The following is a 26,451-nucleotide window of genomic DNA, read 5'->3' as shown; positions in this document are numbered from 1 at the left end:
ACCCTTCCCAAAAGAGACGACTTCCATTATAAGAAGACATATTTTAAGGGGAGAGGGTGGTAGTGCTGGTGGGAGCCAGGAGATTAAAATTACTTTGGAAATCTCAGCCAGCTCTCTGAGATCAGCCACAGTGGTGACACTCCTGAAGATCTCTGTTGCCCTTTTGATCATCAGAAATATTTAACCCTCACTCTGCCTGCTTGGGATTGTGGAAGAGCTCCATCCATTGAAGAGTCCTGGCATTGCACTGTCTTCCCATACATTTATCTCACCCCTTCTGCAATCCTTAGCTATGAGTTATGCTCAGCAATACTATCCAAACCAGGCTGAGGCTCAGGTAAGCTCTCATGACTTTGTTTGCTATTTTTGTACATTGCTGGTTTGAGGTGAGAGAAGGAAAAAGGCATTCATATGTTCATATAGGCATTCAGAGACACGTATGTCTTAATTCTCAGCAAGCGCCGTTAGGATCTTTGGGGTTAGCCCACCATCTCATAAGCCAATGCTCTTTTTGCTGTGTTATCCATGAATCACTGTAGTAAGCAGTCTCCAGGTTTGTTTGCTTTTTACCCAGTCAGGGCCCACACCCTGTGTGTGGCCAGTGGAATCAGCTTTGACTCTTAAGCAGCCTGCCAGTGCTATCGGTAGCTTATTAGAAATCTGCTCTTACGGTCAGGTTGTCCTTTCAGAATGTTAATTAATTTTCCAAACCTCTGTTATGTGGAGGAATGGGACCACAACGGCAAGGTAAGGAAGATCTGGCTTCTTTTTCAGTTCTGTTACACTTCTGGATTCCTATCCTCCTGTGTGCCGATCAGCCTTGTGGTAGCTGGGTGGGGACATGAGCCAGCCCTGGGAGAAAATGCTCCTGCCTCTCCATTTGATATTTTGTGTGTGTGTGTGTGTGTCTGTCCGTCCGTCCTGCCTTTAGTTTGCATTCTATTACAATATCTAATTGATTCTTCATGAGGCCCCTGCTCCATTTCTTTTTGTCTAAGAATGTCAATGCTTTTCAGCATTGTTGCTCTGTGGCACGAGTCCTTGGGGTCAGGGAGGCTGGGTCTGGGTTTGTGTCCTCTCCCTCAGCCTCCCCCGGGGCAGTTTGTGACCCCTTCTGCCCATTGCAGCCAGGCTGCTCTGTGGGGTTTTGGGGTGTGCACTTAAAGCCGGGAGATGGAGAAGGAAATGCTCGTAGCCTCTCTAAATTCTGCAGCATGTCATGTTTCTCTCCTTCCACCTGCAAAACGGAGATAACTACTCTTAACCCATGTGTATCAGAACAGTGTTCAGAGATTTAATTAGCTGCTGTCCACAAGGCTTTGAAGGTGTAAGGTATATCTGAAATATTTTTAAAAGTACTACTAAGATTAGCATTGCTGAATTTTGCACTCTTTCCTGTACAATTGTCGTGCAGGTGTACACAGTACATGTGGAGATATGAAATAGTTAAGAGTTCTTATGTGCCCTTAGAAAAGACATCCCATTAAAACAAAACAACACATCAAAGTGAATTAAGTCCTTTTGAAATAATCTTTCTTACTGTATGTGTTTAGCACCAGCTGAACCCTCTGAAAAGCCAAAGTAGGGAGAGAAAGAGGGAGAGGGGGAGAGAGAAAGACACTTTTTTTATGTGAAGCCTGTCCCTCTGTTCGACTTTGTACAGCCAGAAACTGAAAGAAAGGCTTCACTCTAGTGTCCAAGTTTCTGGTGAATGGCTCCTTTGGGTGCGGAAGTGAGCGCCGTGGATCCTTTCAGCCGAAAGGAACAGTTAATGAGTGTTTCTCTGTTCTGCGCTGCTGGAATGAGACACATCCCTCTTTCTAGGTCACTAAGTTAATCAAGTCAAGGATTTCTGTCCATTGTCCTTCTTATCAGTCACAGCTGCATTTGCATTAGGAAGCTTTCTGTTTCTTTAAGCCTCATTCATGTACTGATTAAATCCCTTTCCAAGTCTTCAGAAGCAAATGTCTAATGTATTATATAGCCATCTCCCGACCCAAGTAAAAACAACATACAGTAGAATATGTTTAAAAGCAGATGAAAGGAAAAAAAATCACTGCTTTGATTTATCTGATCCTTGGTGATAAAACATAGGGCAAAGCAGGTGGAAGCTTATGTTGCTAATGTGTGATTTTTAACTTGATGCTGGGTAGCATCAATATCAGTGTGCACCCGAACAAACAATCTGAGGTGGGAAGGGAAATTACTCTTCTTGAATGTTTGAGTAAACATTGCTGTAGCATCTCATAATAAACAGCAGTAGCCATTGCAATGTATTAGATAATAAATTGGTCCTGGCAGCACACTTCCAATTCACAAGGATGACTGAAGGATAAACTTGAGACAAAAATGCAAAAACAACTGCCACTGCAACCAAACAGTTGTAATGCTTGCTTTTGGAAAGGTAACAGTCTGCCTTTGGTTATGCTTTGGTTTCCCCGCTGATTCATAGTCTTGATGTTTGGAAGCATAAGCTAAAATGTCCATCCTATTCATTATTAGTACAGTTTGGGGCAAAATAATGAAGATTTCCATGTCCTCTTGTGACTGGTGCAGCCCTCCCACAATCTCCTGAGTTTCTGTGAGATGTCGACCCTAATCTTCTGCCAGTACAGAGATGTCGACCCTAATCTTCTGCCAGTACAATTCTTGCTTTTAACAGTGTAGGAAAAATGGCCTTGGTCATCATCTTACCTTTCCTATAGCCAATTGTCTGTTTTCCAGCCCTTCTTTGACAATGTTGGGAAATACCTTTTGGGGAACAACACTTAGACTTTTTTTTTTTTTTCTTTGTAATAGCATCATCTAGGATTCCCTGCTCAACAACTGTACTTTACCCTTCCTCATAGATTTTCCTGCAGGTTCCTTTACAGACAGCCTCTCTTACACTGTAAGCAATGCCCTGAAGCTTGGATTTCTCCATCCTCCCTCAGCCTGGTGAGCATGTACGGGTTCAGGTCCTTTGCAGCATAGGAAGGGGTGGTTTTTTGCTCCTGTTTTCTTGCACTGCTCTCAGACAAATGTTCAGTTCCCCTCAACCTTGAAGAATTCAAGTGCTGTGTCCTAATTGTGCAGCCTCCCTGAAAAAGCAGCCAAATGAAGGTCAGCAATGCCAACAGGCAGCGGCAGGAACAGGGTAAGGACTTCTGTAAGGCCTACAACACAGTCCCCCACAACATCCTTCTCTCTAAATTGGAGAGACATGGATTTGATGGGTGGACTGTTCAGTGGATGAGTAATTGGTTGGATGGTCGCATGCAGAGGGTAGTGCTCAATGGCTGAATGTCTAGATGGAGACTGGTGACAAGTGGTGTCCCTTAGGGATCCGTATTGGGACCAGTACTGTTTACTATCTCCATCAGTGACATAGTGGGATTGAATGCACCCTCAGCAAATTTACAGACAACACCAAGCTGAGTGGTGTGGTTGGCGTGCCTGAGAAATGGACAAGCTGGAGAAGTGGGGCCATGTGAACTTCATGAGGTTGAACAAGGCCAAGTGCAAGATCCTACACCTGGGTCGGAGCAACCCTCCATATCAATACAGTCTGGGGAATGCAGGGATTGAGAGCAGCCCTGCGGAGAAGGACTTGGGGGTACTGGTGGATGAAAAGCTGGACAAGAGCTTGCAATGTATGCTCACAGCCTGTAAGGCCAACCGTATCCTGGGCTGCATCAAAAGAAGCATGGTCAGCAGGCTGAGGGAGGTGATTCTGCCCCTCTGTTCCATTCTGGTGAGACCTCACCTGGAACACTGCATCCAGCTCTGGAGCCCTCAGCACAAGAAAGACATGGACATGCTGGAGCAGATCCAGAGGAGGACCACAAAAATGGTCAGAGGAATGGAACACCTTCTGTGAGGAAAGACTGAGAGAGTTGGGATTGTTGAACCTGAAGAAGAGAAGGCTCTGGGGAGACCTCATTGCAGCCTTTCACTACTCAAAAGGGGTTTATAAAAGAGATGGGGGCAGTTTAGCAGGGCCTGTTGTGATAGGTCAAGGGGTAATGGTTTTAAACTAAAAGGGTAGATTTAGAATAGATGTAAGGAAGACATTTTTTACAGTGAGGGTGGTGAAACACTGGAACAGGTTGCCCAGAGAGGTGGTAGATGCCCCATCCCTGGGAACATTCAAGGCCAGGTTGGACAGGGCTCTGAGCAACCTGATCTAGTTGAAGATGTCCCTGCTCACTGCAGGGGACTTGGGCTAGCAGACCTTTAAGGGTCCCTTCCAAGCCAAACCATTCTATGATTCTATAAAAACTTAATTTCAAAACAGGGGTGGTGTTATGAGAGCTAAACACACAGCAGTATACAAACTGCTCACCTTAAAAGGCATTATGATGCTGTTGGACCAACCTGGAGTCGTCTTCCCTTCTCATGAGCCTGCTTCATGCAAAAGGCTCAGGTTGTCTTTGCTGAGTAGTTCTTCCTAGCCTGTGGTACAATCAGTGTCTCATGTGTGCTTGCTTTTGCTTTTTAATGCCCACAAATATACTCAGCCAATCCTCTGAAATGCTGAAAGTGTTCAGAATTAGGGACCAAGGAAGGGCTCTGGCTGGCCAGTGAGGTACTGAAGATCAGCGGCTCTGCAGTAACTCTCAAAAATATATGTACATGTATTCTGAGGGACCATATAGTAATCTCAGGTCAATTTGAGGTAGCTTGTAAGCTGTTGAAAGAGGCCTGCATTACTTGGCATTTGCTGAGAGCACGCTCAGCTGCTGGAGAGCAGCTATATATTAAGTTAAAAAATGTGAAGAAAAAGAAGCAACTCTTGGAGTTACCTGGAGACCAATTATTCCTTGCTGCAGGAACTTCTGCCATTGCAGTAACAATGTGAAACAATTCTGAATCAATGCAAGATCAAACATTTGTAAATTGTCCAGGACACTGATTTCTCATTGAAAGAAATGTTTCTATTGAATCAGAATATTTTGCTTTTCAAAGCTACATAGTTGATTTTAACGAGAACACATAAATTTTAAACTGGAAAGCTTTTTCCTAAATGACAATGTGAATCGACACATTACCATACAATATTTTGATTCAATAGTTCATCATGTTCCAAGGGAAAACAGTCCCTCAAAAAATATCTGGCTGTGACAACTATTTGGATTCAACTGTGCTGATAAGAAACATCACGGTTGTTGTTCCTGTGAATGTGTGTGAGTCTGAAGAAACACGGAGGCTGGAACAGCACAGCATTTGGAGGTAATAGCTCTGCATTCATCAGGGATCAGTGGTAGCTCCATGGGATCTTTATTGACTGAGACCTGCTAAGGATCCGGCTCACTAAATATGCAAGATAAAACTATCTTAAACCTCCAGCGTATTTAGGAGCCGATGACAGACGAGCTACAGATTATTTGAGTGCTTTAATTATTCTTATCATTTGTCCATGTTAGCCTGTGGTTTCTAGAACTGCACTTTGATTAAAATTCTTTGATTAAACAGATGACTTGTCAAGACAAATGTTCCTCGCAGCCCTCTGAAGTGTGGTACAAAATTATGAACCTTTTCCTGCTTCAGTTTTCATTCTTAGGATGAATTAGTAGGGACCTAAGCATCTTTTGGAGCAGTATCTCTTATGCAAGAAAGCATAGCAGCTATAACTGAAAGAGGGAGATAATGGAGTTTCTTAGTAGCTTTTGCAGAAGACCATTGTAATGTTTTAATTGGTGAAATAGTTATAGACTTTTTAGCTCCATGTTTACAATAGCAAAAGAACCAAACCAAACCAAAAAGCAACCAAGCCCTGGCCTTGGCACATACAAGCACTCAGTCTCTATGTTGTTGATGATGTTCAGGCTGCGTCTGGACAAAGATGTCTGATTCACTTTGCATTGATATTATTAGGATTTGCCTGAAATGGTGAACAATAAGGGAAACGTAGGCAGTGTGAGAGAGGATTTGGAGTGGATGGTGAGGGAGATTCCAGCTTTGTGCCCTTGCTATCATGCTGTGAAGTAATACAGAGGGATAGTCTTAGGAGCAGATGTTTAAGGGTGCATTGGTACCAGAGGAATCAAAGGCTCAGTGGGATTTTCCTGACATGAAGGGGGAAGCCTTTGAAAACAACAGTGGGCACCGATCTGCAGGCTGGTCTGCACTGGAACGTTTTGCCAATGTAGCTGGTTAAAATCACAGGAAGTAGTTGTGCCATGCCACTAGGACTCATAATTTGAGCACAGATACACTGCTAAATAATTTGTTTTGCCAGGGTAGCTTGTTTCATACAGAGGATGAGGAAAGCTTTGCCAGCAAAAACCCTCTCTTACCAGCCTCATTTTCTTCATGGTGTTGTTGAGTTGGTTTGGTTTGGATATGGCTATGCCAAAAAAGAGTTTTTTTATGAAGCAAGCATTATTTTTACTAAATGCAAATATTAAACCATATTTGTCATCGTTTGTGATACTTTTAATAGAGACAGTTAAAGCGGTTTGCTGACTTGGCTGCCTGTACAGACCTTGGGCAGAGGCTGGTTCCTCCAGACAAGGTCCTCTCTCTCGGATGGCACAAGGGTCCTGGATGCTTCCCTGATTTCAGAGCATCGTTTTGAGCATCAAGGCTATTGCAGAGTCTGTAGGCTAGACTGTGAACTCATCAGGTCAGGGGTTGTGTTTCAAAACTAGGGGAGACTTTGGCCCCCCATTGGGGGTCTCTCATTGAACTAATGCAGTAAAAATAATCATCCTTGTTGGAAACAGTTAGGTAATGAGAAATCTGCTCGGATTTGATAAGTGTACAGCTATAGTGAAGTAACAGTGATGTCAGACCACCAGTGCTGCTGAGCAAATGTGCCATATGGCCCATTATTTACTTTTTCCTCTTAAAATTTATAGATGAAGGTTCACCAAACAGGAGCAAAGAGCTTTCATTTTGCTTTGAGTGCTTGTCTGCTACTTCACTTGATGTAACAAGTTCCAGGTGAACAGGCAGAATGACTTTCACTCCCATGTTGGTTTTTTTTTTTAGATGCAACCAGGTTTTAACACTTACATCATCACAAGAAAGTGCTGACCATTTATCACATCCAAGAGTGCCCCTTTAAAAGGGAATAAAAACCTAAAGCAGCCTGTGACCCAGTTTCTTGGCACTGGGCATCCCAGTACTCCTTAGCATAAAGGTTATCACGGGCGCAAAACCACACTGGGTTTGATTCAGTGCAGCGTTCCTGCGCTGGGGGACTGGAATAACTGCCGGAATCGATACTGCTATTCCCATGTACAAACAGAGCCTTGCCAGGGTGAATTTCTTTCTTTGGAAACAAAGTGGGCATGGATTTACTCACCTAGTCGGTAGTCCTCTTAATTTTACTTGTGTGAGTAACTGTTCTTGGCAGGGGCATAATAGAGTCTGCACTTGTGGCCTGGAGAAATTTATTACACTTTTTCTGTAGCGCTATCTGCCTTTCCCCCCCCACCGCCCCCATTCCCAGTGGAAACTGCCTTGTTTGTCACAGGTCATCCCACATCACTGCAGCTCACTGGGGAGGTGGCAATAATTCAGCTCCTTGGGTATGGGTGTCAGGCTTTTCTCACCCTGTTGTTTTGTGGCATGACTGATGTTACTTTGCTTTGTTTGAAGGCAGCAGTTAAGAGGGCAGGATGAGTAAAGCTGCAATTGCATGAGATGCAATGAAATGCACCCTGGCTCTTTAGGTGTTAATACCATTCCAGGAGCAGTGTGGGAGTGCTTCGAAGTGGAGCAAAGGGAAAGCGGCGAGGAAGGAGGAGCAGGGAAGGAAGGAGAGAGCAAGGTCAAAATGCCAGTAGCTGCCCCGGCAGCTTTCAGCAGCCTCATCAAAAGCAAAAGACTGAACAGATCTTGAAAATACTATCCCTAGATGGTAGAAGATGCTGAAAGTTGCGGAGCAACAGCAGGATGTTTGCTTCCCTGTCATTTCCATTTCATTTCTGCTGATGAAGAGGAGACATCTATTGTCTCCTATACAAATGGGAGTTACTCATGTGCTATAGCAGAGCTGTGGGGGTCTCTGAGCTGTCTTTCCAAGGCCATTACTGGCACTAAATCATCTTTTCAAATATATACATTCAAGAAGAAGAGAAAGGGATGAGGCTGGATGTGATTTGTTAGAGACACCAAGGAAAAGTCTCAAGATGTGATTCTCTGCGTCACAGAGCTGAGAACAGATCTCACTGAAGTTAATGCAAGTTAGTCGTATGATGTTCAAAGAGGAGAGCGACCCAGGGTTTTGCTTTGGTAGACACATCAGGTCCTGTAAAGGACAGTACCACGGTGGTGTATCCGTGCTCCATCTGAGTTGGAAAGGGCCTGGCATAAGCCCCAAGGGCTTACTCCATCAGGTGGGACACGTGAAGGCTGCAGTTATGGGTGCTTGAGTGGAAGAGGAAGGAAAAAAAATGGTAACATACTGAGGTGAGAAGGGTGGCCCTAGGGATTTTTAGCCCACTTTTTTTTTTTTTTTCTTTCTCTTCCACCCCTAGCATCATTTTGAGTTAACTAAAGTTGTGGTTTCCTACTTGGAGACACATGTTGGTGTTTTAATGTGCCTTATTCAATTTTATTGTAAGTCAATTAGGAGCAGGTAGAAACTGAACTGATTCTTCCACTTTTAACCAGGGGTTTGTATCAGCTTAACTAAATTAGTTTAATTAAATCAAACACTATTTCATTCCTCGAACAGTCTCCCAAAAAGGTGCCTGTGCTTGCGCATACATGTACGTAGAACGTGCACGTGGGCTGAATGTCTGTGCCACCACGTGCAAGCAAGCAACTTTCTAAAAATCAACCTGTGTATCTGTCTGAGCATTTATAGGTTGCCAATTACTCTGATACTGTGTCTAATGGAGAGATGTAAATCCCCCTATAAATTCAGCTTGCTGCTTTGGCGGCTTTGCTGACAGACTAGTAAACAATTTCCATGCAGAGTGCGATTTTCTAGTTTAGGAATGGAGCCACTTAGATTAGAACTCAGCATTTTAGTGAGAAATGTCTAAAACGTTTACATAACCTATTTACATATGAATACAAACATTACAGGCTTTATATTAACAGCCCTTGTTGTTGCTCATTACTATGCATAGAAAAAGACATCAGCATTTCTAGTAGCATCTACAAAATTATAAATATGTGATAGAGTAATTACTGATTTGGAAATCCAAATTATATTAAAATGATTGTAGCATCTGTGTCTCCAAAAACCTCTCCATTTGTCAATTCTAATCTTTTATTGCTTAGGCAATAAACATGCGTCTGATGTCTGTTTACACAGTTCTTTATGAATCCCACACCACCACCACCCCCCCCCTTGAAATATAAAAAGAAAGTGGAGGAAGCAGAGGTTTGCTATCAGGGTATCTGAAATCGGTCCATAGAAACCAATCGATTTCTCTCACCTTTTCTTTACCCCACACCTGTAAAACTATGAGAATTGATGGTAGCTCTTGCAGATTTATCTGAGGCAGCCAGGAATTGCCAGGAAGATCATGCTGGAGCTGATGAGATTTTGCCCTCATGGTAAAAACTGCCAAGGAAGTTCCTTCCAAGAAACAGAGGGATCAGTTCAAGGCTGATCCTTTACTCTTTGTATTGCAGACTGGCTTGAGTCAAACAGTTGTGAGGCTCCTGTAAGCCAGGGCAGCATTTGGTGTGCTCCATGGTGTGAATGAATGAAACTCAGGGCTTACTATGGTGACTGTGATGCAAAGTAGAAACAAGGGATGGATTCAGATACCCTTCCTCTCAACAGTGCTTTACTTCCAGAGGAAGATCTCAGCAGGTTTGGGTAGCAGACTTCACACATCAGTGAATTGTAATAAAAGTAATAGATTTTTTTTTTTATTTTTTTTTTTTTTTTTTACATCTGTGGCTCTCAAAAGACTTTGCAGGGATGTCAGTATAATGCTTCCCATTTTGCCAAAGAGCAGAAATGCCCTCCTTCCCCCCTCCCCAAGTCGCTCTGCCTCGCATCAGAAATAACAGTTAGGCCCCTTCACTCCCCGTCTGGTCTTCTGGACACCAGAAGACACCAACTAAGGGAAATTCATGGCTTGCTGCTCAACTGTAGTTATTTGTAGCAGTGTCTGCTTCTAGGTTTTTCAGTCCTTGACTGAAATTCCAATTGGGGGAAGTCAGTGGGAGACAATTTGCCTGGAAGGAAGTTGTTCACTAAATACAGCAGGTGCTGATGTCATGGGTGCTCTGGTAAGCTGAGCGGGGATTGATGGCGTCATGCTGACCTTTAAGAAGGTCTTTGAAAACGGGTCCATGTTTTTCACCTTGCCTGATGAGGAGGAGCGAATGCTTCTTCTGAAGTGATACGTTTTCTCTGGCACGCATTCCCGAGTTTTAGCGGAGCCGTCCGTAGTTCCCCCTTTGACTTTAATTACAGTGCCACCTCTAGTTTTCATCTCTCTTTACACTTTCTGCTTATGCCACACAGGGACATAAAGGCCTGTATTTGCATAGTAACAGTTCTGCGAGATGAAATGCTGCTGTATAAATAAAGCATTCATCACACCTGCAAGGGAGGTTTGAATAAAATCCCACATAGTTTTACTGCATGAGTGATGAAAGATCGGAAATGACAAATGGGTTGACAAATGGTGTGCAGTGCATAAATAGCATTATTTATTTACTCAGTCGTGTTGGAGTGAGATGAAGCTTGCTGGTTTTTTGAGAGAATCGTCAGAGTATTTGTAAAGGCCAAGGCCACAGGATCAAGCCCGAGCCCCTGGCACTAGCAGGTAGGTAGCTGTTAGCTGGAAAACTGAAGTGTCGCTTTCCCAGGCTGCATGGTTGCAGGGACTGACAGGTAGGATGAGGCTGGTTGGGACAGAGGGAATTTCCTAGTTGGTCAATATTTTAGGGTTTGCCTGTCAATCTGTTCTCACTAAACTGTTTCTCAGCGCTGTCCATATGCGTGTACTGGCTAATTCAGTGTACTGAGGGGCACTGGCTATTTATATACAACACTTCAGAAAGCCTGGAGTGAGATGAATGCTGGTAAAGGCACCAATGACATCAGGAAAAGCCTCATCTTCTCAGCATTTGAAAAGGAATTGACTTTCCATAGATGCACTGAGAAAAAGAAGGAAGAATTTGGATGCCACCTGTGACTTAACAAGCTAGTCATGTTTACACTAACAAAGAAAATAAAATGCTGTCAGTCAGCTATTATTTTTACTGCCTTCAGGGTTTGCAGTGGTGAATACATGGAGAGTTTCTTTAACCCCAAAGCTGAGTTGACATGTCCTCACCCCTGACTGTTTACTCTCCAGCACCTGAGATACTGCTGCTCCTCATTACAGCCAGGCTTCAAAATGGACTGCCAAAGCACTGCAGGATTTTAAGTCACCACAATTTTAATGGCATTACATGGAACGGAATATGTATTTTTTTTTTTTTTCCTTTGTGGCTCTTGCCTGTATGTTAATTGGTCAAATATTCACCAAGCCAGATAGCAGCAGAGCGTGCCTGATACTTTATTCTAGCAGTCCAACATACACTAGAAAACTAGGATGCCATTTTCAGCCCCTACTGAAATGCTTCCTCAATTACTCAGAAAAAATGCAAAGAGAAGAGGTTGGACTTTACCAGCATAAGGGCGTTCTGCTAGAGGAGGGGTACTGTGGAATTAAATCCAATTTTTTCAGATCCTGAACAAAATCGGTGATGCTGAACTAGAGCAGAGAGCGGAAACAAAGTAGGTGTAAGAGACAAGGTGTCATCAGATGAGTATGTTTGGCACTAATGATCCTGATGGGGTGCAGGACTTTATAGCTTGTGATTTTTTTTTTTAAGCCTGGGAGGTGTCACAGCATTATTAACAGTTGATTTGTGTGAGTTATTGAGCTGATCCCCCTGTGCCATGAGACTGGGGGAATTGTTCCTTGGTGGCCCCAGGGGACTGCGGCTGTCACCTCTGCACCCATGTCTTCATCTCCTTGAGCTTTATAAAGGGAGCTTTATAAATATAAATGTCAACAGGTCACACGTGGAATTGGATGTGGCAAAAAGTCCTGTAGCAGCTTCGTGGTCTCAGGCATCCAGCAGAGTTAAGCAGGATCAAAAGCCAGTTGGCAAGTTACGCCTTGGCTGGGAAACATGGCAGGAGCTGGCATTCAGAAGTCATTTTCTGGACGTGGTGCCAGTGATGAAGAGCTGCCCGGCCACAGCCTCTGCTCAGCAAGGGACACTTTTTGGGTTTTCTCCCTCATGGAGAAGGAATTTTCCCATGACCTCACCAAAGCTTCCAGGGTTTGTTTGAACATCTGCGGTCCGTTCAGTGAAAGTCCAGAAGGTCTGGGCAGCTGGTGAGTGTTTTTGTGTGGCTGTTTGCAGTTTAGGCGCTTACTTTCATGACTTTTACAAGGCTGGGGATATATTTTCTCTCCAAAACTGGATCTTTGGTAAGTCAGAGCAGGGAGCTGTTTGTGTGAGGGCAGGAGAAGAGGAGGGCAAGACGAGCATTTTAGGGAGAAGGGTGGTAAGGATGTGGCGCATGGCTGATAATCCTGTAGAGAAGTTGGGCGCGGTTATAATGGATGAATGCAGCTGAGTGTGGGTCACATGTATGGGGTGGTCCTTTCTATTAACAGTGTTTTAAAATCCTAATACTCAAGGGAGACTTTGGGTGGATGGTTTGGGGAGTCTCTTTGGTGATGTGAACTGGTGAAACTCTTTGTGTATTTTCTTAATACGTGAGCGTCCTTGATTGTACGCTCCCACTACCCAGCTCAGACCCTGATAATGGTCACTGGTGCCTGTAAAGGACTGTTCACCCACTGAATTCACTGGGGTGTGGGTCAGGCCTGTGGGGGAAGAGCAACTATACAGCCAGCAGTAAGTTCTTTTTTTTTTTTTCCCCCAGGAATAGGTTGCTTTTTTGCTTCTTGGCGTGAAGTGACTACTTGATACCTTCCTCCCAGCAGGGCTGAAGTACTCATGATGTGGTTGGGAGTAGACCGTATTGCACAGGTACAGTAGGTCTCCTAAGGTGATAGGGCAGGTATCAGAGGCTACAGTCCTCTCCACCTTGGTGGTAGCTAGCAGAGAAAGCTAGCCCACCTCGAGGAGCATTAATGCATAAAAATATCCTGTATCTTCTTATCTCTCGAATGCAATGAGGAGGAATGTGATAGTGGGAGCCACAGTCTCTTGGGAAACCCCACTGCCAAATTTGAAAGCTTCACATGGCTGTAGCAGTGCAGCTCCTTGTCATAAAATGAAGGGTTTTATTTGCTTTTATTAAGTAACAGAAGCTTAATTAAGTTTCTCCTGAATGTAATAAAGTGATACAGCTGAATGTAGGTCAGTCCCAAGTAATTGTTTCACTGCGTTAGCATCTGTTTAAGTGATGCTCAAGTGTTAAATAAGAATGCTGAAAGTTTTATTTTTTTTTTTCTTTTTTAAAGGGGCTAAGTGGTCTTCTCAGGGGACTGTGAGGTTAGCCTTGGCCCTTTGAACCTAATTAATCAACGGCGAGGCTCTCGGAGTGCTGGCTGTGGAATGTTCTTTAATTGCTCACTTGTGCAGTCACTGGTTTTGTTTAACCTGCGACAGATTAAACTCTGTTATAAAGGTCCTTGCTTCTGTCGTAGAACAACTCCAGCCATGCAACAGCAGGCTCTCTGCTCGATTCCCGACCCTCCTGGGGATGTTGCAGGGAGAGAGGGAAGGATGGCTCTCCCTGCTCCCCCTCACCACACCGCCTGGACCCGCTGGCATTTTCATGGGTCCCCCCCCATCTCTACCAGTGAGCTTCCCAGGGCTGCACTCTTGGCAAAGGGAATATCATTAGCTGTTAATATAACCGAAGAATTCTCCAGATATCTCCCTCGCTTTCTTTCATTAAATGTGATACTTTAGAGACAGAAACTTTAATGATTTTCTGTGCGTGTGCATGTGTGTAATACTGTATGCTCCGCTGGGACCCCTCTGGCATCCCACGTCTCCGAACAGCTGTCAGGCAGCTCAGATTCTTTTCCAAACTGCCAATCTCCAAAAATATTTCTTCTCCTTCTCAAGTATGGAATTTCGCCCCTAAGTGAGAGGGTCTGTGCAAAGTGGTGGCAGGATTCAGTGACAAAGTTAAGGCTGCCAAAGCATGAGGGCCAGAAATAAGATCTTTTATACCAGTTGTGGGGCGGACTAGGACTGTGAATTTCCAGGTTACAGTGGGATTCTGCTTTCACTTCCAGCCCTAGTGAATTGTTTTGAGACAGTGTCTTTTTTGTAATGCTTGCCATTAAGATTCGGAAGAAAGCTAGATCATTTTAAGATGTTTCAAAAAGGGATGTTAAAATTTATCTTCCTTTTTATTAGATCCACTGCACCAAAGCACCCACTGGCTTTAGAAATGTAAGTAATGAAAGGCAGAGAACAAATGTGAACTATAGAAATGATTTATGGAGACATCTGATGAATTTATCCTGCATCTTTACCCTTTCATCCATCTCCCTGGACTTCAGCTAGTATGTCTGAGCAGCAACAGTCACATATTTTAAAGTTGACTTGGCGGAGACGTGCTCCATGCTCTGGAATGTGGATTTCCCAGTTTCTGCCCCACCTAAGGCTCCCATGCAATCCCAGGCAGGCAGGTTCTTTTTCCACAGAGCTATCTGGATTGGATTACCGAAGTGGTTAGGCACTCTGTGACACAGCGTGGTGCTTGAAAAATGCTTAATAGCCAGCAGCTTCACTGCTCTCCATGAGAACCAAGGAGTCCCAGGCCCTGCCCAAACAGCTGGGTCTTTTTATAGCTCCTCGAAGAAGAACCAAACTCCTTGGAAAAAATTCAGCTCTGGTGGGAGGCATAGCCTTTCTGGAAAACTTGGCCTTTGAGTTTACCTTCCTCAAAGGAAGCTTTCTTACATACAGCAAGTTTAATTCTGTGAGTACAGCGTTAGGTGGCCTCTGTAGTATGAAATATCCAATCTTCCACTAACAAAGTATTTTCTGCATCTTCACAAAGAAGACTTGAGGTTTTGCCAGAAGCTCTGTTGCTCTTTTCCTACCGGTTGTTGCCCCAGAGATGTTCAGAGGCTATTTTCCTATGAGGCTTTTTTTCAGGATAGTATTTTTAGCCAAATCTGTATGCATTTTAACTATGTATTTTAAAGGCAGATAAGGTATGTAATGAGCAAGTAGTGTCCCTTTCAGGATGGTGACCAGACAGGACAGGGCAGGAGATGAGCTGGTGGGCATATATAGCTGAAAACTGAGATGGATGGATGGATGGATGGATGTGCTGAAAACTGACCCAGGAAAGGCAAGTAAGGAGGGAATGGGGTGCTGAGAGGGCAGGGGTATGTGATCCCCAGAACACAGCATGAGAAAGTCTCATGGAGCTGCTGGACAGATGTTCCAAAAATGCATCCCTCCATCCCCTCCCATGTCGCTGCATGCAGCCACAGAAAGTTCAGTGCTATGTTTAGACATTTTGAGGAATTTCACAATGACGGTTTCAAGTAATATATCTAAGATTAGGCTTTTTTCTCTTCTTTTTTATTTTTTCTCCTTATCATTTGCGTCCGTATGTGCTTTGGCTGGGCAGTGCTGGGCTGGGAAGTGTATGAAGGTTTTGTGACGCTGTGCTTTCTCTTGAGCTTAGAATCAAAGTGCAGGCTGCCTTTATTCAAGCTTTGGGCTGAAGATCAAAGAGACAGAGTTGGCTATGTTGGAATAAATTTTTTAAAAATCCCTTTTGAATATCAAAAACATATTTAGTTCATTTCAGTATTATTTTTTGAGAAAGTTTGGTTTGTTTCTCATTATTATTTGTGCTGCTTAATGCCTGAAACACAGACAGGAGCTAAGACTCCTTTGTACAGGGTGCTGTACAAAATCAGGCGCCATTAATAGATGTTATAGCCTGTGACCCTGGCAGGCTGTTTGTTTTACTCACTAATATCATCTTTTTGTCTCAACTGATTTAGCCATGATGCTAAAGGCATAACCTGTCGTATGTTGATCCTGCGTCTCACTTGGTTGGGAAGCTTCAACCCCCAAGAGGCTGAGGGGTGATTGTGTCCTTAACTAAAATCTGTGGACCTTTACTTAAAAGTCACCTCAGTATCATGCCATTGGCAAGAGTGATGAAGAGGGAGGTTGCTCTGGGTTTTAGAAGCAGTGCTGCATGGATGCCTTTGGTTCACTCCTGAGTTCATCAGGGAGCTGCCCAGCTTTGACCTCCTGTGCTGTTTGGACATACTCATTTTTGTTTCATTCAGTCATTCAATTATTATGTCAAATTTGAGATGGAGTACAGTACAAATTATTTTGGCCCAAAACCTTTCCTTAACCCTATTCACAGAGGTGAAAGGCTAACACATTAAACCTACCAGCCCATGAATACAGATTACTTTAGCCCGTTTGGAGACAATATTACCTAATCTCAGTTTTTCCTTTTGCAGGAATCAGTCAGTGGCTGGGACAGGGGCCCTGGGTGGTAACAGTAAATGGCAGCATTGCAGTTTTTATGGGCTGTGTAATTCCTTGTACTTCGAGAAAACATGACAATTAGTGAAGGGCAATGCAGTGGAAGTAATACCAGATCTTCCTTTAACAGCAGGACGGAATATATTTTTTAATTCTTTTTTATTAATATATTTAAAAGGTTTCCAAATGTTCGCATTCAGATTTGCTTTTTGCTCAGCCAGTGCTGAGCAGCAGGTTCGTACCTCGTGGTGCTACAGAGCTTTGGTGCTTTGGTGTCCAGCACAGCGTCAGCTCCCTGTGCTGTGGACTCAGTGGATAGGTAGGTGATGGTAGATGAGGGGTCTGAACACACTTGGGAGCTGTTGTAGAGAAAAAATCCTTTGCTGCTTGTTCTGGCTACCCCAGCTCTGGGTAGCTGCACTAAAGAAGAAAAAATGGGCTTTGACTTGCATTGACTTGCGTTAAAATGGCAATGAAGACAAAATAATGTGGTGTGCCAGCTGAAATTCAGCCCAGACCCCCTCTAGCCTTTAATTTGACCTCCTGACCCAAATTAAAAGCCAGATTGTTTTCTGTTCACAGTTATTTTAACTAGTGTTAACTCTGGCTAAACTGACGAGCCTTTTATTGGTTGGTTTGGTTTAGGTGTTTACTCTCCTCTCCAGATATCCTGTCAGTGTTTTGTAAAGTGGATTTTTATTAGAGTGCTACAGAAGTTTATGGAGTTGGAAGAAGTAGAGTACCTGTAAAAGGGCAGATGCTGTTCTTTAAAAGATGAGCTTTACAGCCTTAAGGCTTGCCTGGTTTGGTTTTCAGACCTACAGGCTGGCATCCAATAAAAGACATTAGCCTGCATTGCAAACCTGGTCTTGTTTGTGTCCTCAGCTCCTTGCAGCTGGACCAGCACCGTGACTGCTTTAGACATGCTTGGAGCAGATCTGTGTTCTGTGCTGACCCAAACCTTTTGGCTTAAACAGATCGTTGTGTTGTCATTCTCGTGCTAATGATGAGTGTTTCTTCCACCAGGCTTGTGTTGAGGTTCCCTGTTGCCACAGGGGTGCTGTAGCCAGGCACATCAGCACAAAGCACTTGGCAGGTTTTCCTGTTGGGGTACAATTCATTGTCCTTGGGGATTTCAGCTCCCCTCCTCCCTGCATTAACCGCAAAGAGATGGGCCAGAAAGAAATCCAAGGAAACTGAGATGTAAGAGACGTTACATGGTGAAGCACAGAGGAAAAAGCTTTCAGTGCTTGGGGGGACCCTCCTTTAAAGGGTGATGATGAGCCAGGGCATCCCTGCTGGAGGGTCCTGCCCCAGACCTCAGCTTCCCGAGCTGGGGAGACCCTGGCAGCAGAGCAGATGCACCATGTGCAGGGGTGCTCCAAATTGCCATTAAATCTGTTAAATCTTGCGAATTTGCTGTTAAATGCTTCTTGTTAAATTTTAAGGGCCTTATCAATGAGTTGAAACAGCATAATTACTTTTTTTTTTTTCCCCCTACATAAAACTGGTATTTAAATTATTTCCAGGACCTGTTTTCCATCTTGCTCCCAGGCTCTCCATAATATATCAAGGTAGTCCCCTCAGTGACCTTTACAGCTCAGATTCAGTTTGGCTCTGCAGGATTTTTCTGCTGTTTGGCTGGCTGGGGTTTTGGTGGTTTGTTTTTCTTCAGTTTTGCTTTGCTCAATATAAAATAATAATCAGGGGAACGAAATGGGTTGAGGCTATAGAAAGAGGACTTTTTTTTTTTTCTTTTTTTCCCATCAAACATCATAAGATTTTACAACCACCATAGCAGTTTAAATGTATCTTGTTGGCATATCTCCACAAAGGCACTTGGTGAGGCTGCAATTAGAGTGCTCTGCCTCTCCTTGTATTAGTTGGATCACATAAGCAGCAGCGTATCTGACAGCTCTAGCACCTGGATAGATAATTAAAACCCGTCAATAAAACAACAAAATGCAGTGTGTAGTGGGACTCGTCAGTGCTAGCATTAAACACCGCAGATAATTATATCGCAGCAGAGGTTGGAAAGCCAGCTTCTCTGTGCTCTGAAAGATCAATAAAAAGGCCCATTCATAATGAAGAAAATGTTAGAGAAACTGGATTTTCATCTCCCTGTCATTAGATCCTTTGCATTTAAGGTTTTGCAGAGGTAGAAAAAGATTCTGTTGAGGAATTCTTTGTTTCTGGAAGCTAAACAGGCGGAGGATTTAGCTTTGCTTTTGTGCAGCGTGTTATTGAAAGCAAATGTGGTGAACCAAAGGCTTTTCTCAGGGCTTGCGGTTCTGTTCTCCCCTCTCTACCCTCCGCTGCCTCCCTTCTCTGCCTTTTTTTTTCTTTTCCCCTTATTTGCAAGCCATCACATTATCTCCACTTACGAGTGAAATTTCTCTTTGCTTCCTGTTTACTTTCTCCAGGGCATTAATTTTATTTTATTTTTTTTTCTCTTGGCCCTTCCTAAGGGGTTGATTTGGAAATATCACATATTGACAGGGGAGAACACACTCCTGGCTGACTTATTTGCTGTGACAGCCTCTTTCTTAAAGCAGTCATCCAGAGAGGAGATTTTTGTGTTCCAGAGAAGGAAGAGGATGTCTCGCAGCATTGCCATGAAGGATAATGAATTAAGTCTGTCTCTTACTGTAAAACCATTAGAAAAGTATAATAGACCTTGAGAAAAAGGCTTAGATATTGATGTCTTAGCTATGCTAGCATGCCTAGGCACATGATGACTGCCTTGTCTTTGCAGAAAAAAATAAAGGCTATGTAAAGTAGGTGTTTCGGCTGAGGGCAGAGGGGAAAAAGTATCTTTGTTTTTTGTCAGCCAGTGCTCATGAACGCAGGTGAGCCAGTTTGGTTGGCACACATGGGCGTTAAGAATCCGCTGTTACAAGTTGCTGTATGCAGAGGGTAGTACTAGCCATGAGCAGCAAGGGATGGATACGGCAGCTCAGAGCTTCCCATACAAATCCAAGTTCATGGTTATGTAGCCTGAAATTTTCCAATATCCGGGGTATTTAAGGGCCTAGCCCTGGCCTCTGATGGTCTGATTGCAGATTCCGAGGGAGCGGGTGGCTTCCCCGTTTGTAGTGGTTTCCCGTGCGCCCTGTTCACAGGAGCTCCTGGCCACGGTGTTGCTCCACCTCAGAAAGGCGTGTCTCCAGAGGCTAAGGACCAGGAGAAAGAGGGTGCATTGCAGATGAAGTGGATGTTTGAGCCTCTAGGTTTGTTGTGCATGGATTTCTGGTTGCTCTTTTCCTGGCATCCATAGCATGACGCGCGTCTGCTCCCCATAATTTTGGCACCAATTTTTCTTGTCTGGGGCAAATGGTCCCCACCTGGATGGGGAGCTGGAGGACTTACTGGTATTACGCCTGTGACGATTAATGCTGAAAGGCTTTTATTTGGGATTGATCTTTTATTTTGTGCTGCCTTTGCATTTTTGTTCTGGCAAACATATCACCCCAGACATGTCTAGCCTGATGCTGTTGACATGTCTGTGCTATTAAAGTTTCTCGAAAGGCCTAAAATAAACATCACCTGCCAAACTATTATTTTTTCCTTCCTTTCTCTTTTGGTAAATATATCAACAATGTCAGCATTGGAAAAAATCAAAGATGTCAGAGCAGGAATAAGCAGCTGTTTATGTCTTAAAGTGTTTCTGCCTCACTATCACAAGATGACCTTGTCACTTAAAAATCATAAAAATGTTGCCAGGGAGAAGGAATGGAAGTTCGCTGAAGGGAAATGAAGTTTCGGTGGTGTGTTGTTGGTTTTTTTTTTTTTTTTTTTTTTTTTTTTTTTTTTTTTTTAAGTCTGAACCAAGAGTTGCAAGCAGACTTGAGCCCTGCAGCTGGTTCTGAACTCAAATTCTTCCTTCATTCCCACTGTTTATAAATGCAAAACAAATGCCACATGAATTATTATTACTGCTTCACATTAAAACTCCTGAAAGTCATTTTCTACTGGAACTGACTGGGAGAAGTTCTGCAAAAATAATCCATGTTTTCTGTTATAGTGTATGTGTTACACTGGATTGGCACCTCTTCTTGGATAAATATTTTTCCACATCTGAAAGACAAAACAGGTACCTTAAGTGGGAATAAATGTAGCTGGAAAGAAGGCATAAATAACCTTTTTTTTTGTGTGACTGAGACAATTTACACTTTTCCTAGGAGGTAATTTTTCCTCTCCAAAACATATATGTGAATAACAAGAATTTCTGCTTATGAGATGCTGGGTGCTTAAAGACTGCTGAGTACCTCAGACTGATTCTTAGGAGGGTTTGGGGTATTCTCTTTTGTGAACATACAGGAATGTATGTTGCCGTCAGTCTCAAGTCGAGGTGATAATGTAGATCTTGAGTTATGCTTTGGTTTCTGATCTCTTGGTTGGTCTTGGTAGGCATTTGTGCCTTGGCAAAGTAGATGTGAAATACTGGCCTTTTCGCTGAGCACACTTTGCACCAATGCAAGTGTTTACAGAGGAACCTGGGTACTGGCAAATCGAATTTTCCGTATCTCGCAAAATGGAAAATGCAGCAGGCTTTTTGCCTTGCTAGCCTGAATGCTGTGGCAGCACAGTGAGTTATTTCTGGTGAGCTGTGTGGACACTCTCGGTCCAGGCAAAAAGTGTCCATGAATCCCAGCAGCAATCACAGATGTGGCCCAAGACATGCAGGGTCTCCGAGAAGCAGGCTACGTCTTCATGTGCCCACCTTTTTCACTTTGGGGAGCAACAGGGAAAGTTAGGTAGAGATAAGGACTTCAAAATAAAACAAACTAACCGCAAACAACAAGATGGTTATAAATCCCTTGACAGATTTAATGATAAATGGCATTAAAGGGAACTAAAGCCACTTGAGGAGGTCCTTTAATTTTTCCGTGTCTCCAGAACATTTGCCTTAAAATCTTGTACAAACTAATAAAATAGAAGCTGCTTTTTTAATGGGCATTAAATTGTTTATCTGGTCCTCCAAATTCACAGAATCCTCCCACAGCTCTCTTGTTTACTTAGTGTCAGAGCATATAGAGAATGAGAAAATACCCCGAGAGGCCAGGGGGTCGCTTAGGAAAGTTGCAGCATGAGGGCACCACAGGGGTAAGAGAAGTAGTTTTGTTTGAAGGAGCTGATGAATCAGTGCTAGAAATAAGAGGCGCTTGTTAAAAGGTGGTAATAAGAGGTATACATGGGTGTGAAAAGGGTGACTAGTTTTCTGGAGTACAGTTATACTAGAGCCAGCGATGCAAACAGTTCCTGCCCTGTTGGAAGGGAATCTAGCAAGATGTGGAACTGCCCTTTTTAAAGCTAGGGGTCCCGGGTGGTGTTTCTGTGATTGCCCTGTGTAGAAGAGAGAGATTTATACTTGATCTGATGCAATGCTGGTTTGCACTGCAAATTGTAACTCCAGTAGTCAGTAAAGGTCTTCCTTCAAGAAAAGAGGGAAAAAAGAGAATTAAAAAAAAAAAAAAAAGAGAAGAGGAAAAAAAGGGCAGGGGCACAAAACAAAACAAAAAACCCAAGGGAACCTTGTTGCATCATTGACTGGAAAGGTCAGCACTGAGCCTCATGACTCCCAGGAGTTCAGAGCAAGTATTACTAAGACCCAAGCACTAAGAAATCCCAAGATTCAATGTATAATCCTGTGATTTACAAAGAAGAGCTGGTGGATTGGTTTGCTAGGAATGGAGTAAGGTGGGGGTTACACAGGGTTTGTTTCCCCCCCCCTTTTCAAGGCCATAGAAGCATTTTGTTTTATACATCTCTTTTTCTATGTCACTTCTTGTGTGTCACTTAGTGTCGCCTGGGCCTTTAATCTGTCTGGAAAGAAATACGACAAAACTGAAGGGACCAAGAAGCTGTTGTGAAAGTATGGGAAAAAGTATGAGCAAAAGCACAGCACCCAGAGTTTTAATGATGAGGTTTTTTACCTCTTTCTTCCCTTAAAATTTTAGTAGCCTGACGTCTGATAGTAATAGTTGGTTGAACAGGTATTAGGTTTTTTCCTAAGGTTTTTAGTCCAAATTGCCCTCATCCCTTAAGTGTGCTGGAATGGGAACCTGCATATTTCACCCTGGGGCGATAAAAGGAAACTTGAAATGCCAACTGTTGGATACAGTTTTGCTGCCTATATGAAATGAGTGTGAAAAAGAGAGGAGGTTGAGTTTTTCTGAGTTTGGTGGCTTTTTTTTGTATGAGCCCTTTTTTTGCAAATTGTATTGAGGTAGCGACACCACATAGTATTTGAGCTTTTATTTGGGACTTTTTCATTTGGTTTTCTGTTGTTTCCCTCCCAAGGTGGCACTGACAATCTCGGCTTCTTTTCAAGCTTCTGTGCTTGGCAGGCTTAGTCCTTTGCCATTCCCTGATCCAGGAATGTGCAAGGGGCTTCAGGACTTCCTAAAGTTGGGGGGAAAAGCCCATATTAGCACCCTGCCTTCCCCACACAGCTCCTTTTATCATGGTGCTTTTACTCTCTTTGGTGATATTCCAGAAGGCAGCACACATTTAGGGTGGTTAAAGCTGGTCTTCACAGCCTTCAGCTTCCAAACCAAGTTTTGAAATACTGGTTATGAATCTGGAGCTTTCTAGGTTGCATGTTTTTGCTTGTTTTTTGTGTTCAAGTTCTTGCATAAAAAAAAAGAAATGGCTGCAAGGAAACACTTGGCCATTCAAAGCAAATGGTTCCTTACAGACAGAAAGAAAGAAAACATGTGCAGATGAACCCTAAATGTGTCTGTTCCTTCCCTCACTTCCAGTTCCTCGTAGTTTTGGATTCTGACTCGTGATTCTGAAATGTCTTTTCGATCCATTGCTCTTACTCTGTGTAACGTGACCAGGGCTGTCCCTACAGCCAGAGAGACTATTGATTAGGCCAGTGCAATTGCTTTTTGAAAGGCACATTGAGCCCAGTAAAGGGTTTTTGTTGAAAGTAAAGTTTTGGATGATGTTCAAAACCTCTCTTGGAAGACTGCCCACTCACGCAGTCCAAGCTACCTGTGATATCCCAGCCAGGCCACCTGTCTGTACGTAGCAAGGCTGAGGACAACAAAGTTATCCTTTGTGTTAATAAAATTGTTTTTCTGTGTATATGATAAAACTAGTCACTTGCTGTGATAACTGTCATCTTTCAACTAGAAAACACAAGAACATCCCAGCCCTCTGGATTATCTGTTATCCAGCAAAACAGCCTGATGAGCAAGCGTATCAGCTCTTATTAATCTTTCCATAAAATTAAAGAAATTATGGAGCTTAAGGCAGTCACTAATGAATCAATTTTAATTTATGGGCTCAAATAAAATCCTCATTAAGGCTGACAAACTATAGCCTCAGGTAAACACAAAGCATTTCCACTGCAGACCTAAATGAGTTCTGTGCTGGATGTCATGGCTTCTGCCAGAAGATCAGGAGGGTCAGGGGTCCCATCTCACATCACAGGAGGCAGGATCTTGGAGAAAGTAAATAAAGTGGTCTAGCCCTTAGGAGGTCTCTTTCTGGAATGCAAAAACATAAAAATCAAAGACTAATTATATTTTTCTTTTTTTTTTTTCTTTGAACAAACAAGCAGAGGATTTTTTTCCATAGAACTGCTGTTTGCTAAGGGTTTTTGCATCCGCAAAATACACAAAACTTGTACATAGAGATACCTGTACCACAAAAGCAGAGGCAAATGTGGGTTTCCACATATGGACAAATTAGTCACCTGTGGACCTGAGTCACATGTGCCAGAGGGAAAGCATCTTGCAGGGCCCAGCCTCTGTGTGTGTGTGTGTGTGTGTGTATGTGCTTTTAACCTGAAAGATGCTTGCTGCAGTGATCAGGGTCACTTCTCTGTGCAAGATCCTCAGGGAGAACAACATCAGCTTTTGGAAAAAAATACATTGTCTCAGGAGATGCATCTGTGCTGGGCAGACTGACTCAATAAAACTTAGCCATTTATAACTAATGCAAGTGTGTTGGCTGTGTATGAAAAACTAGTATTTTAGTTCTTAGACAGCTTATTTGGTGATATTTTTTTCCCACTCAAGTGTTGCTGTTTCTAGTCTTTGATTTGCATTAAACAACATTACTCAAGATGACTGTTTTTGTGGGAATACTTTATAAATATTTTGTAAAACATGTTTGTTATGCCTGCTATAAAATATACAATTATTATTTTTGCCACAAATGTTGCTGGCTTAGTCTTTGTGTTTTGTTTGGGGGGGGATGCTGGTATTTAAGGTTAGTTGAGGTCACTGTGATGGAATTTGGGTTTCAAGAATTAGAAGACCATGTACCTGTAATCATTTTTTAATTTTTTTTTTTTAAATCTTCCTCTCAGTTTGGTTTTAAAGAAATACCTCCTGGTGCTGTAAGAACTGCTTGGAGGGGAAGGGGTTGTGCCACTATGTCTATTCTCTTTTGGCAATAAGATGATGAAGACATCAATGTTTGCCATCAGCCTTTGCGCGCTCTCTGGTGAGCTTCTCCATCTGATGCTGACGTTCTGACTTCTGCATTTTCACTCCTGTTGGCCCTGGAGGGGCCGCTCAACCTCTTGACCTGTTCTTCCATCTGGACTGTTTTCTGACTCTCTTCTTTCTTGCTTTTCAGATGCAGTAATCGGACCCAATGTGCAGTTGTCGCTGGCCCTGATGTGTTTCCAGACCCTTGCCCTGGGACGTACAAGTACCTGGAAGTGCAGTACGAATGTGTCCCTTACAGTATGTATCTTGATGTATTTGCATTTGTTTCTTTAATAGAGATCTGATTTCTTGTGGAGACTGGGCCAGCATTGAGCTTGTCTCTTATTGCCCAAGGGCAAATAAACTCTCAGTGACAAACTACGTGCGTCATATGAGACTGAGCTGCTAAGATATGAAAAATTGCCCCCCGTGCAAGGTTTGTGCTTAGGTTAAAAATATCCTAGTAGTGCCCCATGTTTTCCTTGTTGTACAGCGTAACGGTGACATACCACCTTTCGGAAAACACTTGGGCAGCTCCGTTGGTGAAAGCAGACCAGAAGAATGAAGCACTATTGCTAGCTTATAGCTTCTCTTTCCAGAGTTTTATGCTTGTAATCATATAGCAGTGCTCTTTGACTGACCTATGTCCATGTAATTAGTGACATTTGATAAGTGCCTTAAATACAGTGCTGTATCACCAAGGAGGTAGAAAGCTAATGTTTTGGTAAATTTGATGTTTGATGATAGAAAATACTAATTTATAAGCTTCCAAAGTTACAAAGGAAAATTGCAGGCAAGCTATTTAGCCTGAATGTTTGAGGGTAGAAAGACAGTCATCTGGGATTACAGCAATATGCGCCAAACGGGAAATGTCAGAGCTACAAAAAAGTTAAGCATACCTCAGAATTTGCTTTCCTTAGAAACTGAATTTGTTATGTGCAGTTACAGTCCTACTGTCATAAATGGCATACCTCAAAAAAGAAATAACAGCAGTAATACTAGGAGTCCATCTTTTATTAGCAGTCATACAGGGCTGAGAGGTGAGTGACCGCAGTACTTCTAGGTTTTTGGTTTGAGTAGGCCAAAGCCTCTCAAACCAATAAAGCAGGTACAGGAATGGATGCTTTTGAGCCACAGAGCTGTATTGAGAGAGCAGCAGGAGACTTCAATTTGCTGAAACCCAGGGTTTGGCTCGAGGACCAAGAGCATCTTCTTTGTTGCCTTGAGCATGGGCTGCAGGAGAGCAAACGTAGCTGAGAAATGACAGGCACACTGTCTGGAGGGGAAGTGAGAACTTGCAACCCCTCAGGTGGTCCCCGTCCCTTGTTCAGGAGGAGGCCACCTGCCTGCCGCCACAAAGTGGAAAGGCTCTGTGGGATTTTGCTTGTTGTGAAGCCGCAAAGTGCAGCCAAGACCACCTCTCTGAGCAAAGGGGACCCTCTCTGCTGAGGGGCTCTGTCTCTGTTGGCGGCAGGCTCAGTCTGTCCATAATTGATTTTTCTAAACAAAAATGTGAAGCTTCTAAATGCAGTGATGGAGTATTTTTCATGGTTTGAGCTATTAAACCCATGGAAAG

At 43.2% G+C, this 26,451-nt stretch overlaps 1 protein-coding gene across 1 annotated transcript in view; it reads left to right on the top strand.

The window, feature by feature from the left end:
- ADGRL3 (adhesion G protein-coupled receptor L3) overlaps positions 1-26,451 on the top strand; it is a 271,134-nt gene that overhangs the window by 33,598 nt on the left and 211,085 nt on the right. Inside the window, exon 2 of the mRNA XM_035902812.1 lies at positions 25,024-25,133. Coding sequence (XP_035758705.1) covers positions 25,024-25,133 — 110 coding nt within the window. The remainder of the gene's footprint in view (positions 1-25,023; positions 25,134-26,451) is intronic.

Source organism: Egretta garzetta, unplaced genomic scaffold (genome assembly GCF_000687185.1).
Source record: "Egretta garzetta isolate BGI_Z169 unplaced genomic scaffold, ASM68718v1 scaffold89, whole genome shotgun sequence".
Lineage (NCBI taxonomy): Eukaryota > Metazoa > Chordata > Aves > Pelecaniformes > Ardeidae > Egretta > Egretta garzetta.
Note: the sequence above shows the minus strand (reverse complement) of the source record. Positions and strands in the feature narration are given on the sequence as shown.